Source organism: Haliaeetus leucocephalus, unplaced genomic scaffold, assembly GCF_000737465.1.
Source record: "Haliaeetus leucocephalus isolate CR32 unplaced genomic scaffold, Haliaeetus_leucocephalus-4.0 Scaffold195, whole genome shotgun sequence".
Taxonomy (NCBI): Eukaryota; Metazoa; Chordata; class Aves; order Accipitriformes; family Accipitridae; genus Haliaeetus; species Haliaeetus leucocephalus.
Window position 1 is genome coordinate 5,072,098 of NW_010972631.1, and position 15,604 is coordinate 5,087,701.

The following is a 15,604-nucleotide window of genomic DNA, read 5'->3' on the forward strand; positions in this document are numbered from 1 at the left end:
GGGGTAGAAGACAGGAATCAGGACATCAGAATTACCAATCATCAATTAAACACTTGTTTTTCTCCTTCAGATTCTCCTTCTTGCTCTTAGAAAGAAAGGCACTTTAAATACAGTTTTAGTCACTGAAACCCTAAGAAGCTTCCCAATTTCAGTTGCTAAACATGTTTTTCATACTGACAAATCCTAGGCTGAAAGAAATTTCAAAGTTCACCTCCAAGCCTCCTGACAGAGTTAGGCCACAGACGCAATTCCTTCTAGAGCCAACGCTACTAACCGGTTGAAGAATTTACTAACTCAGTGACTTGTTACCAAAGACATTTTGCTTATCCCTCCACCTCACTGAATCTGCCAACACAGCACTTAGGAGAGTAATCCCCAATTCATATCAGGTAAATTCAACTGCATTAGTCTAAGCAATTAGTTGGGTTAAATTAAACCAGTTGATTTCACTGATAGCAAATTTGAGAGTGGTCTTATAAACCATGCTCTACTGCCAGGTCAGGAAAGATCAAGGTGGGCAATAGCAAACAGTTCATTCACCAGCCCCATCTTAATCCAGCAGAGAATCTTGCTCAGTTATTGAAGATCTGGCAAAAGTTACGTGAAGTTGTACATTCATCTTAAAATTAAATGTTAAGTCAACCCCTAGTCACATTATTAATAGAGCTTTGTGAAAATGAAGTATTATTTCAGACATACTTTACAGTAAGCAGAAGCAGAAATCAAGTTATTTGAAAAGTCATTCTAGAACCTCAAAACCACAAATACACAGGTCAGAACAACATGGTCATCATCCAAACTATTTTTGCCTAGAGGTGAAGAAGGGAAGGTCATTTCTCAGAGAACAACAAATGACCAGAAGTCAGAACACACTGATGCAAATACATCAACGCTTTAGTAACTGCCCATGAACACGCTGTGTTCATGTGTTACAATATAGAAAAGGTAGCTTAATTCTTCATTTAGGGAACATTGTTGAGTACAAGCTATTTTAAGAGCCTTCAGATATACACTAACATCTTAAATTCAGTTATTTTCCTGACAAACCCTTTTAAAAATTGAAATTAATATTTGATTATTCAGGTAGAAAGATCTTTTCCACAATAAAAGATATTTTTTTTAAAGACAGTCAGACACCAAGGAACTTGTATTTTTAAAAAATCAAAGACAACTTATATAATATGATCTTCTACATCACAGAAGCCTTGTTTTCCATCAGTATAGGAAATTTGCTTGACCGATAAACAGAATAATTCATGGCTATACACAGCCTCTCAAGAAATCACAATTTAAGGACTTCTATATACCATTTCTCTTAAGATTTTTAAATTGTGGATCAGTTCATTAAAATTAATTTGATTTTTATTTTGAATACTCCCATGTATCCCTTCTACCTTCAGCCAGCAGAAGATAGACTTCTGACAGATGAACACAGCAGTATTAGCTATTTTTCTAGTCCTTAATTTTTTTATAAACTACTTGTGCCAATAGACTGAACGAAGTTAAATAAAAAAAGACAAGTGTCTCATTATATAATGTAGTTCTAAGTTTTTCTTTACGTAACATTAATACTCATAGTTTTGAATTAGCAGTTTACCAATGCAGTACCATCACCAGCTCACACACACACATTCCACCCTTTATACACAGAAAGATTTTTTTCTCCAAACTTACCACTGGATTCTCACATTCAGTTGGTGATCTGCAATACTGTTATTCCTTCAGGCTGAGAACACTTATCTGCCTCATACTATCCATGACTACAGTTGGAGACTGATCTTAAGGGCCTTTTCCAATGTAAATGATTCTAAAATTATTTTAATGACCTACATTTAAGTATTATTTTTTCCCAATTAAACATATTTGATTGCACCTGGTATGTCAAATACTTTAGATTTCTGTGCATGAATGAAAGAGGAGAAAAAGGAATTAAACCAATGGCTTCTAGACTTGCTGCACAGTTTTTATATTTGCATCACTACCATAACTGCATATAACTTGTCAAAAGCTTTCTGAACAATCTTTTGAAGCTGTGAAGAAATGCATTTACACATACAGCATTCCTGTTTGCAAATAAAAAAGCTTTCAAAAGCAGCTCTTTAAATGCAAATACAAAACAGACAAGACTTAAATGCCTATACACTAAAACAGTCTCTATTGTTCCAGAAGGACCAAACAAATTCACTTAAAGCCAAGTTCACCAATTCAGGCCACATATATCCCTGAGTTTTGAGATATTTCAAGTCCAGTGTTATTTGCCTTTTAAACTTTTATCTTTAAATAGCTGGATTAATACTTGCATTTTTCAAATACTTAATGTTACAAGTTCATATAAATGAAATACTACATCAGCCTACTCTTCCTCCAAAGTTCACTGCTTCCTAAATAGCAAACAGGTTTTTGACATGTATTCCCTTAGCTTTGCAGCATGTAAAGCCAATATCATCAGATAGAAATTGTACAATCCATGAAGGATATTCCACAGGATATTCTCCTGCAGCACAGTACATCAGCTGTGGCACTTACCATGTCTATATCTGATCAGTGGTAAACAGAATAGGACCAAAAATAAATTTTATTAAAAAATTAATACCATAACTGAATATTATTGCAAGTGTTACCAAATGTTTGGTATCTCCCCCCTACCACAACTAGTGTTTCACACAAAGGTTGAGTCAACAGAAGCCAGCCAAATCTCAAACCACGTTCCTGAAGACATATCCCTAGGGAAATGAAATCAGACTAATTCTGTCCTTACACAAAGCAAAAATATAGAAGTGTTAGATATCACTCTTGGAAGAGTCGGTCACATGCACTTCAATATTGAAGTCAAACCATCTTTTGCTCAAGTCCACTCCAAACAAATTTATCTCTTGAAAACTTCATGAGGTAACTGTTCCCTTATTGAAGTTATATACCCAGCAATCAGTATCAGTTATGTTTTATGATAAAGCCAAGAACTTCGATTTTGTACTAATACATGGGTTTCATCCATTTGTAAAATAAATATTAAGTTGAAATGGATTATTTTTCCTAGATTTGGCTTCACTGAAATGAATGCCAGAACTTCACGAACCTGTCACAAGATACACTTCCAAGTAAGCTGTCTGTATAGTTCAGCCTGCATGGTTTAGTTCCAATTCTTCTCTACCACCAGTAGCTCTTATTTCACATTTTCAGCTGTAAGTCTCCATTAGAAAGTACAAACACCTAATGACAGTCAGAGGAACACCCTCTGCAGAGTTACAGAATTAACCATCCTATGGCTCCTGCAAACTACAGTCACTGCATTGAAGATGGAAGCAAGTATTGAAGGAATAAGATTTATAATATAAATATGACTGTTTATTAGATGATAGCAGATTATGAGTTCGTATCTAAAAGGGACAAACATTAGAAAGATATTTTCAATCTAGAATTACAACATGTATAAACTCAAGCAACATTTTAAGAAATTGCAACTACCTGCTAAGTTCTCCTTCTCCTCATCTGAAAGCAACTGCTTTTTTTGTGAATGAAAGTTTTGTAGAGCAGTTTCCAACATTTCTAGTGGAACAGCAGAGCATTCCACAGCTTTCTGAAGGAGCTGCTTACACTTCTTCACATTTCCTAAGTAGTAAGGAACATAGAGTTAGAAATCAAGGAAATAAACAATTACACTGGGGCAACATGGTCTTTTTTTAAAGACGTGATGACATTCATGCTGTCTTATATTCACTTTGTATTATTCTCTGAAGCCATTGTTCATTAGACACTTCCCCCTGCCTTAGGCATTCACTTTAAGGATACTGCCTACAACTAGTTACAAGTGAATCACGTAAGTCAATTTTTCACATGAAGTTGAACACCAAGTCACAAAATATGCTTTATGAACCCACAAAACTGCATTCTCAGTATTTTTTAGTGTTATAGGAACTGTAAGAAAATACAACACAAATTCTGAAATCCAGTTTTTTCTGTAGTACCAGCAAGAAGACGACCTTTAGGGACTTTAATTTAGATCTGACCAGATACAAACTTTATTGCATATGCATTACAAAACATCTTTAATGCACTCAATAGAAAGCAAGGTTAAAAGCAGCTGTTGTTAAATCAAACATCATTACTCCAGACAGCACTACAGTTAAGAAAAGAGGAATGAAAAGGAAGGATATTGTTTCATTAGTTTGACACATTACTAAATGCCATAAACGGAGACTGAAGAGAACTGGAGGGAGAAGAGCTGGTGTTTTAATGAGACATATTGAAAGCAATTAATTTACATATATAAGCATGTACACATACAGCTATTAAAAAACCCAGTAACAGTCAAATAAGGAAAGAAGTGTACTGCAACCAATATCTTCTCCTTGGTTTAGAGAGCACCAGGGCAAAATGATACGATGTTTTCTTACAGCTGTTAACGCCCCTGAAGTCGCAAATGACTTTCTTCCTCAGTCCCAAAGCAGCAAAATGTAAACCACTTTTGTTCTTACAGGTGCTACCTATGTACATAATTATTTCTTTACTATATAACAGTATATTTCAGAGCTTCATGAACTCTCCAGCACTCAAAACTCCACTGATTAACTCTAGTTAGATGTCAATATCACCTGCAGTTCAGACTGGGGCAGGAGTGGGGTAATGTATATTAGGAACTTACACTTAAGTAACCTATTTTAAGAATAATAAATGGGTGATGTTGGACACTGACGCAAGGAAACGCCAAAGTAAGATTGGCTATGATTTAATTTAAATTTTGTGCATATTAGTTATGATTTGTTTCTTAATCATATAATCAAATCTATTTTTCTCCCAAATCTTTAGCAAGTGGATAGGCTTAGTATTTCTTTTCAAGAAACCTTAACCAGCATTCTACCTTTGGCTATATTTAGTAACCACACATTGCTTCAACAAGATCTGCTACTCAAAATGAAACTAATTCCACCTAGTATTATGTGCCACATTGAATAAGAAATAACATGACACCAAAACACCTATGTGAAAAATGAACTGCTCCATCCCCCTTAACGGAGGAGGAACCAAGGCACAAAAGTAAAGCCAGAAGCATCTGTGAGTTTCAACCAGTCCATTTCATCACATACAAAAAGCCTGAATGATCCACCTAGGCATAAGATTTTATACAGCCAAAAGTAGAGTTTTATTTATGGTCATGAGTTCAGAGCAATTCACAGCAAATCTGGCTTCCAGTACACTACCCAAGGCACACCAAAAATAAGGAAGAGACAGCTCCTCATCTGACCTATTTAAATGAAGTTGTATTCAGCATTTAAATAAAACCAAAACAGAATGGTACCTTTATTGTGTCACTCCATTTTCAGGTCATAAATATTCAATTTGTAAGGAAATCAATATCAATTTGTCAATCATAATTTCAGAATTGAGCTTTAGGTCACAATTTTGCTCAATATAGGGAAGTGAATGTATAATTAACTTATCCTTCTTAATGAAAAGGGAAATACAGATTAATCCAGAAGCAACTGTCAGGTGTGCCAAAGCACTGCTGAAATCACCGGGATGCGGGAGTAACAAAGCACTACCTTTCTCCTTTCCCTCTGGCCTAAGCTGGACACGCTCAGTGAAAAAGAAACAGCACTTCTTAAAGTAACATACAACTTGCATTAATCCTCTCTGAAACACCCAGCAGGGACACTATAGCACCATACACATTACCAAATGTCAAACAGAGCAGCTCAAGGATAACAGATACCAATCAGAGAGCACACTGGAGGTAAAACAAAGCCAATCATAAATGGCTCATACCTTTGGTATTAGGACTTCATTTTAGGTTGACTATTTGCTGTCAGAGAAACTATTGCATGAACACATCCCATAGCTACGGGGTAATTAAATTCATAAGTGATTGTGATAGAAGGATGAATTTAGTCATTGGTAAACAGTACTAACATTTCTACACTTTACTTAAATTACACAATAGGCTTTGTTTATTATACTTATTTGACAATATCTTTATTATTGCAGTATTACTATTTTATTATTTTTTAATAAGCATACGTTGCTCACTGAAATTATAAACAGTAGTAAAAAGTAGCTAATAAATTCAACACTACAAGTTTATATTAGAACAAGACCAGTCAGATAACTGACTCATCTGAAACAGAGAAACTATGGAATTTCAAGTCACAAATATGCAGATTTTTGCCTCCTCCTCCCCATCCTGGGGAGGAGTCAAATTCAGTATCCTTCCTCCATCAATTATTTTACATGGCACGTATCTGAGGGGGATTTCCACAGCCTTTCCTGCTCCATTACAAATAAACTTATTAAGAAAAACTGGAAAACCTGAGAAGACAAATGAGTATTTACTTACTGATTTTAATAATACGGCTCTGCTTCATGGGACACATTTTGAACATCTAAACTGTATTCCAAAATACAGTTAAAAAAAGTACTTGACCAAAAGTCTATTTTCCACTAGTAGTGGTTTTCTCTATAAACAAAAGTACACGTAAAGAGGAATAACTAGTAAGATGTATTCAGAATCCAGAGTGTAGAATAGACAGTTTAATCTCCTTTATTTATTGTAGTTACTTTTGGGGAGAATTTCTCATACTAGGCAGTATACAACAGCTTGCATGATACTGACAAAAGCCATGAAGAAAAACAAACCACAAAAAACTCAAAATATATCCACCAAGGCTTCTTCTTTCAAAGAAGAAAACAGCTTTAATGAATGCGCTTGTCTTTCTGCATAGAGCAAGCTGTTAAAGGGTGGAGATAAACAGGGTGACATAGATCATTGCTCAGATCACCCATGGAAAGAAGATTAAAAAAGACACCCAAAAATACAAGCCTGTGGGTAGACAGCACAGCCCTACTACCAGGTATCAGGACCACCCCCCCTGCACACAATAGGAAAGAAGGGACATAAGCCCAGGAGAACTTTGTGGACTACTGGCCCAAAGTATTGAAGACCTATTGTTCTAGATATATTATAGCATAACATATATAGTCTAGAATAGTCTAGAGGCAGAACTGAAAGAGCAAAAGAAAAAGATCAAAGAGTTTAATAAGTGAAGGAAAACAGGGAAAATAAAAAACAAACAAGTGATGCAAAGGCAATCATTCATCACCTCCTACCAGCAGACCAACACCCAGCCAGTCTCCAATCATCTGCTACTGTGTGAAGACTATCCCCTATTTTTTTATTGCTGAGCATGAAGCTATATGGCATGGAATATCCCTTTGGTCAATTCAAGTCAGCTGTCCCAGCTGCATCCCCTACCAACTTCTCGCCCACCCCCAGCCTTTGGGCAGAGGAAAGGCCAAGCAAGAAATAGAAATCCTTGACACTGTGCAAGCACTGTTCAGCAACAGCTAAAACACTGGTGTGTTATCAACACTGTTGTAGTCACAGACCTAAAACACAGCATCATACGAACTGTTAATAAAATTAACACCACCCAAGCCAGATGCAGTACACCAAGGAACAAGTTAAAGAAGGGAACTAGAATTTTTAAGAGACATTATCACACTCATATCAGAATGGCTTGCCTAAAACACTGTTGTATGGTGACATACAGCAAAGACTACCATTCTATTTTGAATACTGACAAACTGCCCCCTCCCCAACTGACTCCCCATGATGAACATGGCATCTATGATAACTGTCAAAGAAGTCAGTCCATGGCATTTATGAAGCAACAGAAGATATGAACCATCTCCACCATCCCAATATGAATGTTCAACAATGGAACGGGAAACAGAAGAATCAATTGAAATCAAATTGCTAGCAACTTAAGAACCTGAGTGGCAGAGAAAAAAGTAATTGGACCAAATTGCACATTTGCAGTATATTTTGGGTTAATAAAAACCACACAAAGAATCTACAGTTGCTGTTTGGAAGGAGCCAGAATTTCTTCCACAAGCAAGTTGAAAGTATCTAAAGGGAAACTACCGCCCAAATTTGAACATCATTTTTCAACTGAACAAGAACCTTACGCATATCTTCCAAGTAAGATCTAAGCTTAAAAAAAACCCAAACTGAAATCACTGTCAATTTTCATCTTGTTTGAAAGTTATTTCTAAAAAGGAAAAACCTATTAAGAACTGTGCACATATTTTCATTAAAAAATGAACACACGTGCTGTCATTAAATTTCAATCAAAAAAGAAGAAAAAACAGATTTTTCTTTTTCTGATTTAGTACCCATCAGTTTCCTTAAGAATTATGTAACAGGGCAGAAGTTTAAAACAACAAAACCTAGAACACCACAGAAGAACACCACCAAACAATTTTTTCTACACACCTTGTGATAGCTCAAACTGTGCAAAAGCCACATGCACAAAAGCAAATTTCTTGCAGTTCAGTCTGGCCAGATGAAATTGGTCCCGTGCCTCCTCTGGATCTTGAAGACTGTAAAGACAGCATATCAACAGTTACACAAGGTAAAGAGCCTGAGTAACAACAATGAAGTTCCATGTGCTGGGTGATGGCTTTAGATAATTCTGGAAAAGTAATCCATCTATAGCTGAAGTTTTTCTTCTTCCTTAGAGCCATCAGTGAAGTACAAATAAACAAAGAGTCTTAAAAGCTGATAATTGAAAGATATCAAGCTGACCCTTTACAAAAGCCAGAATGTGCTCAAACCTGAAGAGAAAGATTAAGGACTCATTCTTTGTCACTGCTTATATTATTCCTCAAAATATGTAGATATTGTCCCTCAGAATGCCCACTAACTTGTACAGAACACTCACCGTAGCCCTTCCAGGCTACATGCTAACACTATCCAGAGAAAAATCTCCATTCTTCTAGATGCATCCACTCCTATACTAAGGAGGTTGTAAGGCAGGAGGACAAGGAGGAAATTGCTTTAGAAACACCAAGGGTGGAAAAATACATTGTATTAATCCAGTCTGAAGAAATATTACATACACTATTAGTTATACCCTGCAGCAATATGGTCACAAAGTTTCCAATCCATTAAAGTAATACTGAACTCCAAAATTTTTGCTAGAGGTTATGAGCTTTTCTACACTGAAGAGCTTCCGCAACTGCACCCAAACTGTCAGATTCCCTCAGCAGAAATGGAGGTCACTGAAGGAAGTTGGTTGTTGGTACATCTATAATACCATACCTATAGAAAACTAGGACATAACAAGAACATTTATCCAATAGCTACCTCTATCAAGGGTTCTATGGGAACATTGACTCCTTACAAGATGTAGGGAATTCATTCCGTTTTCCCCATACTCCTAGGCAACAGTCTTATCAGTTAAATTTGGCATCACAAAGTGGATTTAAGTCCATTTTCTGCAGACAAACTGGAAGTGGCAATAGCAAACATGGTATACTTCAAAAATGTAGAGATAGTGCCACAAAGTCCAGACAAGATACTTCACATTTAAGTTTCTTTACTTTTACTAAATTTTAATCCTACTTTTACATTCAGCCAGAGATTGCCAAGTAGGACAGCAGAGATGCTTGCACACAGTACACCAACACTTAAATATTCTAGAGGATCTACAGCTTAAGGAAATACTTGTCAAGATAAAGGCCTGAATCTATATGACTATGAAATAATAAATTAACATTGCATTTCGATGGAATCCCTCCCCCTTTTTATTTTTTTTTTTTAAGAATTTTTAACACTTTTACTAGTAAAATCCACAGCCAAAAAATAAAGGCATTTCTTCCAAAATTCCACCCTGGATCAACAGGTAAGCAAAGGTAGTACACAGAAGTAGGTATGGAGAAAAATTTATGACAATGGCTTAAAAAATAAGTACAGAAAAATACAACACAGAAAGCTAAAGAGAAGATATTTCCATTAGAATTCTATGGAATTAAGAATGAGAAAAGTCTCTATCATAGTTTAGGCATGTTACTGGACTCTAGTGAGTTTAACAAACTCAGCTCTGATCACGCGAAGCAATAGGACAGGCACAGAATAACCCATCTGCAAGCAAAGTCAGAGTAACAGAAATCAAGCTCTAACGTGAATTACATTCACTTTAAAAAAGTATGTTAAAAATTAAGTTCCTGTAGAAAGCAGTGACAGCTTGGATAGCAATATGCAGAACAAGACCTAACATTAGCAACAGGCATCAAGTGCCCCACACTTGGTGGCACTGTGCTACAGCCAGAAGCATTACATAAAAGCAGGCCTGGCATAGTTACAGATAATCACTCACAGATGCAGCTAACTGTTCACCTTTGCCTGTTTCAGCATACATTCAAGGGTTCTTCAAACAACCTCAGTATCATAATAGGTCAAAAGATTTTGGCATTGTCAGACTGCAGCTAGAGAAGACACCAGGACAATACAGATCTGGTGCCAAGAATGGAATAATCCAGCTTTCATCAGAAGAAAACAGTGTTGATGCCAATAGGCACTAAAATCTCAAGCCATTGTCACTGTTTCTGACATTTATGCTCTGACTTGCTTTTCCTGTTAGGTGCAACACTTGGGAGAACAGCAAACAGAACTCTACTGAAGAGCACCTTTCTTCTCCCACCAAACACAGTATCCTATGTATCAAAGCGTTGCTTTACTTGCAATAGCTTAAAAATTAAAAATCAGAAGCACTCTAGGAGGTCATGAGAGGATTTTCTTTAACAGAAGCTAAAACTGAGCAGAGGCAAAACAGATAGTACTAGACAAACTGACAGCCAGGAACAGAGAAGGTAAGTATGAAACAGCAGGGAAATCTCAAACACCAAGAAAATTATGAGCAATGAGTGAACATGCCAAACACAAAAGACCCAAATAACCACCCACTGATTAACTTGACATTAATCTCCAAAAACTACAGACAAGAAACATTGTTGCTGTTTTTTAGATCTAATCAGTCAAAAGCAATTTCATGTTCTGGTGTGATTACACATGTACTTCATAAATGTAGTTTCATATAAATAAGTGACATTATATGCCACTCTGAATCTGAGTAAGAAAACATTAGCTTATAATAAATTATTAAGAACTGGCTAATCTCTGACAGTAATTTTCAAATGGGGGACCATAATTTAGGGAGATATTTACAGCAGAGTTCCATTGAAATTGATGCTATGTCAGATTTTGGTGCATACTTTTAAAAGGGGTTTGGGTGTGGACCATTCATCTTTTTTTAAAAATATTTTTCATTAGCAAGTCAGGAAACATGAGTGATGGTATTTGCCAGCCAGAAATACAAAGCAGAAAACAAAAAGGGCAGATCTGAACTACCCAGTGAGCTAGGTAGATTCTACAGCAAGGTTGGCTTCCAAAGTGGAAGGTATTTTAGTATAGCTATAGAGATGGCATTTTAATAGTGAAACAAGACAGACTACTCTCCCAAGAAGGTCCCTAAAGGCTATAGCAGTGAAGCAACTAAAGACATTTCAGTGGGACATCGCAACTAAAACTGTCACTAACTCATGCATTCTAGCATTAACAGGCTACTGACAGTACCTTCAGTTTTGCTTTCTGCAATACAACACACAGAATACTGAACATAATTCTAGTATCCATTTAAAAGTATGCACGTTTAAAACCGTGTTTTAAAGATCAAGTGGAAATAGGTCCAAGAGTTTTGAAGTGATTAGGGAGGTAGGAAATAATCTTTCTGAACTTAACTCCTACTATACCTAATGAGGTAACAGATGCAACTTGATAATAACATCCAATCACCACTCTGGAAAAGAAAATTCCAGGAAGTGTGAGCTGGAAGCCTATGCTACGCAATTCTGTTCTGAGGATAACACCTTTGAACAAGAACACCATCTCTCAGTATCTTTAAAGACAGGAGGTCTTTCTGGAAGATACGCTTTACTCCATTTACATAAAACCACCCTACCTCTTCAATCCTACTAAGGATTCACAGCAGGTCATTATTCACTCCTGCTGGTTTCTCAAGAGTAGATTCAACAGATTACTTACATTGCATGCTTTTAGTAAACACTGATGCAGCAAGATCCATGCAAATGACAGTACAGACAAAGTAAACAATATCATACTGCAAGATCAACCCACCTGCCAAAAAGCCAAATAAGAGGACATACAAGAAACAGGAAAAGACTAGCTATATTCACTGGAAAACCACCTGCTCCACTCTAATTGTTGATTGCTGCAATGTTAAAACACAGCTCTTCATCAAGATATTTGCTGTAATGATATTTCAATTGACAAAAGAACTCCTTACAATAAAAATCCAATTATAACCCTGTCCCAAATTATGTCTGAAAAACGTCTGAACCACCATACTGTTCAAATCTGGACTGAATAAAGCAATAAATGAGCACAAAACTAATTTCATAAGTCTAAAGGTATGGAATGATGCTCTGGGACATTCTTCCTACCCTAAAGGCAGCTAATTTAATGTAGCTGGGATGAGTCTCTCCTAGTAAGGAAGAAAGCAGACTAGAGAAGGATAGACCACTATGGTTTGACTAGATGGAACAGATAATAGCAAATTGTCTACCTCACAGCCAAATTAGTTACAGAAGTCCACAGGGAAATGAATCCTAACTTACAACATACACAATTTACTATACAGATTATAGTTACCCAAAGTTATATCAGAATTCACCCATGCAGCTTCTTTTGAGCTCAAGTATAAAGCTGGAAAAAAAAGGGTCTCATGCTATTTCCCATGTACCTTACACATAGAACCCAGAAAAAAACATGTGTTAACATCTCTAAATCAAATAGCTCTGAACAATCATGTTTATTAGCATATATTAAAAAAATGCAAGTACTGTGGAGACAACAGATAAACTGACTAGCCAAAGCTGCTCAGTTTCAAGGAGCTGATATGAAAACATCCACACTCAAAATGATAATTTGTTGCAGAAACCACTAATGAAAACAAGCTACTTATCATTCAAATGCAGAATTTGTAATGAGTTCTTATATTGAAAATTTATACTTACGCTTTTAACTCAGCAAATCTCACAAGGATGCGAGCATAGCTCTCATCTTGACTATGCTTTTCTGCAGGTAATGCAGTCACTGCCTGACTGTAACGACCAATGAGTCTATTCAGGAGGCTAACATCCATCTGAGGAAAACCCTTTTTCTCTAGCTTAAGCAAAAAACACAGCCAATCTTCTGGATTATTTGTTGTCATCATTATTTGATTAACAGTTCCAGAGTTATCTGACAGAAAAATAACAAAGGAGATTGATTAAAACTGCAGCAAACATGCACAGAAGAAAACACTTTTTATAACCTTTCATTTAAGATTAGTGATTTTTTTTTAATATTAGAGCAACATAGTTAACTAAAGAAACAGATGAAACATGTTTTGTGGTCATTAATACTGAAGAAATGCTAAACCTTAAATCCTTTCAGTTAATGGTTCTTTCAGTCTAGGTTAAGATCTGTTGCTTAAGTGTCAATCGAGCAACAAAAACACACACCTGTTGTATCAGCCGAGATTTTAGTACAGTTAAGCTCATCTGTGTTATTGTCTTCATTTCTGTATTTGTTTTTCAAGTCTCTAACTCTATTCATGATTGAAGCAATTTGTGGCAATCCTCTTTCACTTAGGTCCTCCTCCTCCATCTGCAGACACAAGGTTAAAAAACAGTGAAGTTACTGAACAAGCCTGTTGTAGCTCACCTTAATTGGAATTACCATGCAAAAGCCTCTGTATATTTTGCAGCTTGAGCCTCAACCACATTATGTAACAAATATTCTAATAAGCCTTTGTCAATCTCATTATACAAGTAAACTTCTTAGCAGAAGCCAACTTAGATGAGCAAAAGGAATTGGTACTTAACTGATCTGCCCAAATACTAGTCCATGCTTCACAGTAGCCCCTTACAATTATGTCCAGTGTTTGAATAAAATGGGAGGTGGGATATGTTGCCTGAATAGCTATAAGTCTATTGTATCAAATCACAACCTGAATCCAGGATATGGACCTGTTGGAGCAAGTCTTAGAGGGGCACCACAAAGATGATTGGGGGCTGGAGCACCTCTCCTATGAAGAGAGGCCGAGAGAGTTGGGGTTGTTCAGCCTGGAGAAGGCTCCGGGGAGCCCTTACAGCAGCCTGCCAGTACCTAAAGCGGGGCTACAGGACGGATGGGGAGGGACTTTTTTAACAGTGAGTGTAGTGATAGCATGAGGAGTAATGGTTTTAAACTGAAAGAGGATAGATGTAGATCATATTAGATATTAGGAAGAAATTCTTCACTGTGAGGGTGATGAGGCACTGGCACAGGTTGCCCAGAGAAGCTGTGGATGCCCCATCCCTGGCAGTGTTCAAGGGAAGCCTGCAGTAACATTTCCCCAAAGCCTTCTCTTCTCCAGGCTGCACAACCCCAACTCTATCAACCTGTCCTCATAGGAGAGGTTCTCCAGCCCCTGATCATCTTCATGGCCCTCCTCTGGACCCGCTCCAACAGGTCCATGTCTTTCATGTGCTGAGGACCCCAGAGCTGAACACAGTACTCCAGGTGGGGTCTCAGGAGAGCAGAGGGGGAGAATCACCTCCCTCAACCTGCTGGTCACACTTCTTTTGATGCAGCCCAGGATACAGTTGGCTTTCTGGGCTGCAAATTGCTGGGTCATGTTGAGCTTCTTGTCAACCAACACCCCCTTAAGTCCTCTCCTCAGGGCTGCCCTCAATCCACTCATCACCCAGCCTGGATTTGTGCTTGGGAATGCTCTGACCCATGTGCATTTTAGAGCATTAGTCATGGCAAGTTTGCATTTCTTTAAGAGCAGCAGACTCCCAGCTTTCCCCAAGCAGAGACCATAAACTAGATGTCATGTTTACACAGCTTGCTTATACAGCAGAAGCAGGCTTTCTTCATGTTCTTCCTGTATGAGAAATGGCCCACCAAGAATAAGTCCGCTCTTGTCTATATAGAAGTTTTTTAGTAGGTTCAAAACACAGGTCTTTGTGTAAACTCCAAGATTTAGTCTGCCAAAAGCACCATCTACATTACCACTATCAAAAGGTCTTAGCATCACTTTAACAACTCAGAGTCTGGTGAAATGTTCAAGATGTGACTTTATAATATCTTTGCAGAAAAGCAAAAAAAGCACTGAGTTCTGAAGATGGTTCCTTCCTTCCTTTACAAAATGAAATATTTTCAGTGATCTAAGAAAAGTAGAAACAAGCATCCCCAAATATAGCTGGAAGCAAGACCTATACAGAAGAAAAACCCTATGAAAGCTAGAGACAGCATACTAAATCTGGAATACAATTTTTGTTTCACTGAGCTGAGACAAAAAAAGCCTCCCCTTATTCTTCTTCAGAAAAGTACACTGAATAAATTCTAATTTCAGTGCTTGTTTGGAACTTCCTTCAGTATCTGTTTCTCCCTAAAGAGCATAGAGAAAAATCAACTTGGGCTGTTCTGAGACTGGCTCTGTAAACTGTCCCATCATTTGGAGATCATGTTGCTAAAAATTACATAGGTGATTACTGTAGCAAAGACTGTTCACATGCCATTCTGAAGATGATACTTATTTACTTCATAGGGAAAAACAGGTTTGTCTCTTCATAAGGAAGATTTTGGTACATGTTCCAATTTTGACTTTTATAAATACAGTAGAAGGGGCTACAGGAACTCATACTCCAAATCTCCTCTTTATGGGTGAGAATAACCTTAAAGATCTGTCCTTAAACTGTACCCATTCCCTCAAAGTAT

At 37.1% G+C, this 15,604-nt stretch overlaps 1 protein-coding gene across 1 annotated transcript in view; it reads right to left on the bottom strand.

The window, feature by feature from the left end:
* The window catches only part of TTK (TTK protein kinase), a 35,049-nt gene extending 21,545 nt beyond the window's left edge, over positions 1-13,504 (bottom strand). Inside the window, exons 1-4 of the mRNA XM_010565752.1 lie at positions 13,360-13,504; positions 12,871-13,096; positions 8,270-8,376; positions 3,466-3,609 (exon numbers count right to left, since the gene is read on the bottom strand). Of these exons, the coding sequence (XP_010564054.1) occupies positions 3,466-3,609; positions 8,270-8,376; positions 12,871-13,096; positions 13,360-13,504 (622 nt within the window). The remainder of the gene's footprint in view (positions 1-3,465; positions 3,610-8,269; positions 8,377-12,870; positions 13,097-13,359) is intronic.
* Between the last annotated feature and the right edge of the window lie 2,100 nt (positions 13,505-15,604).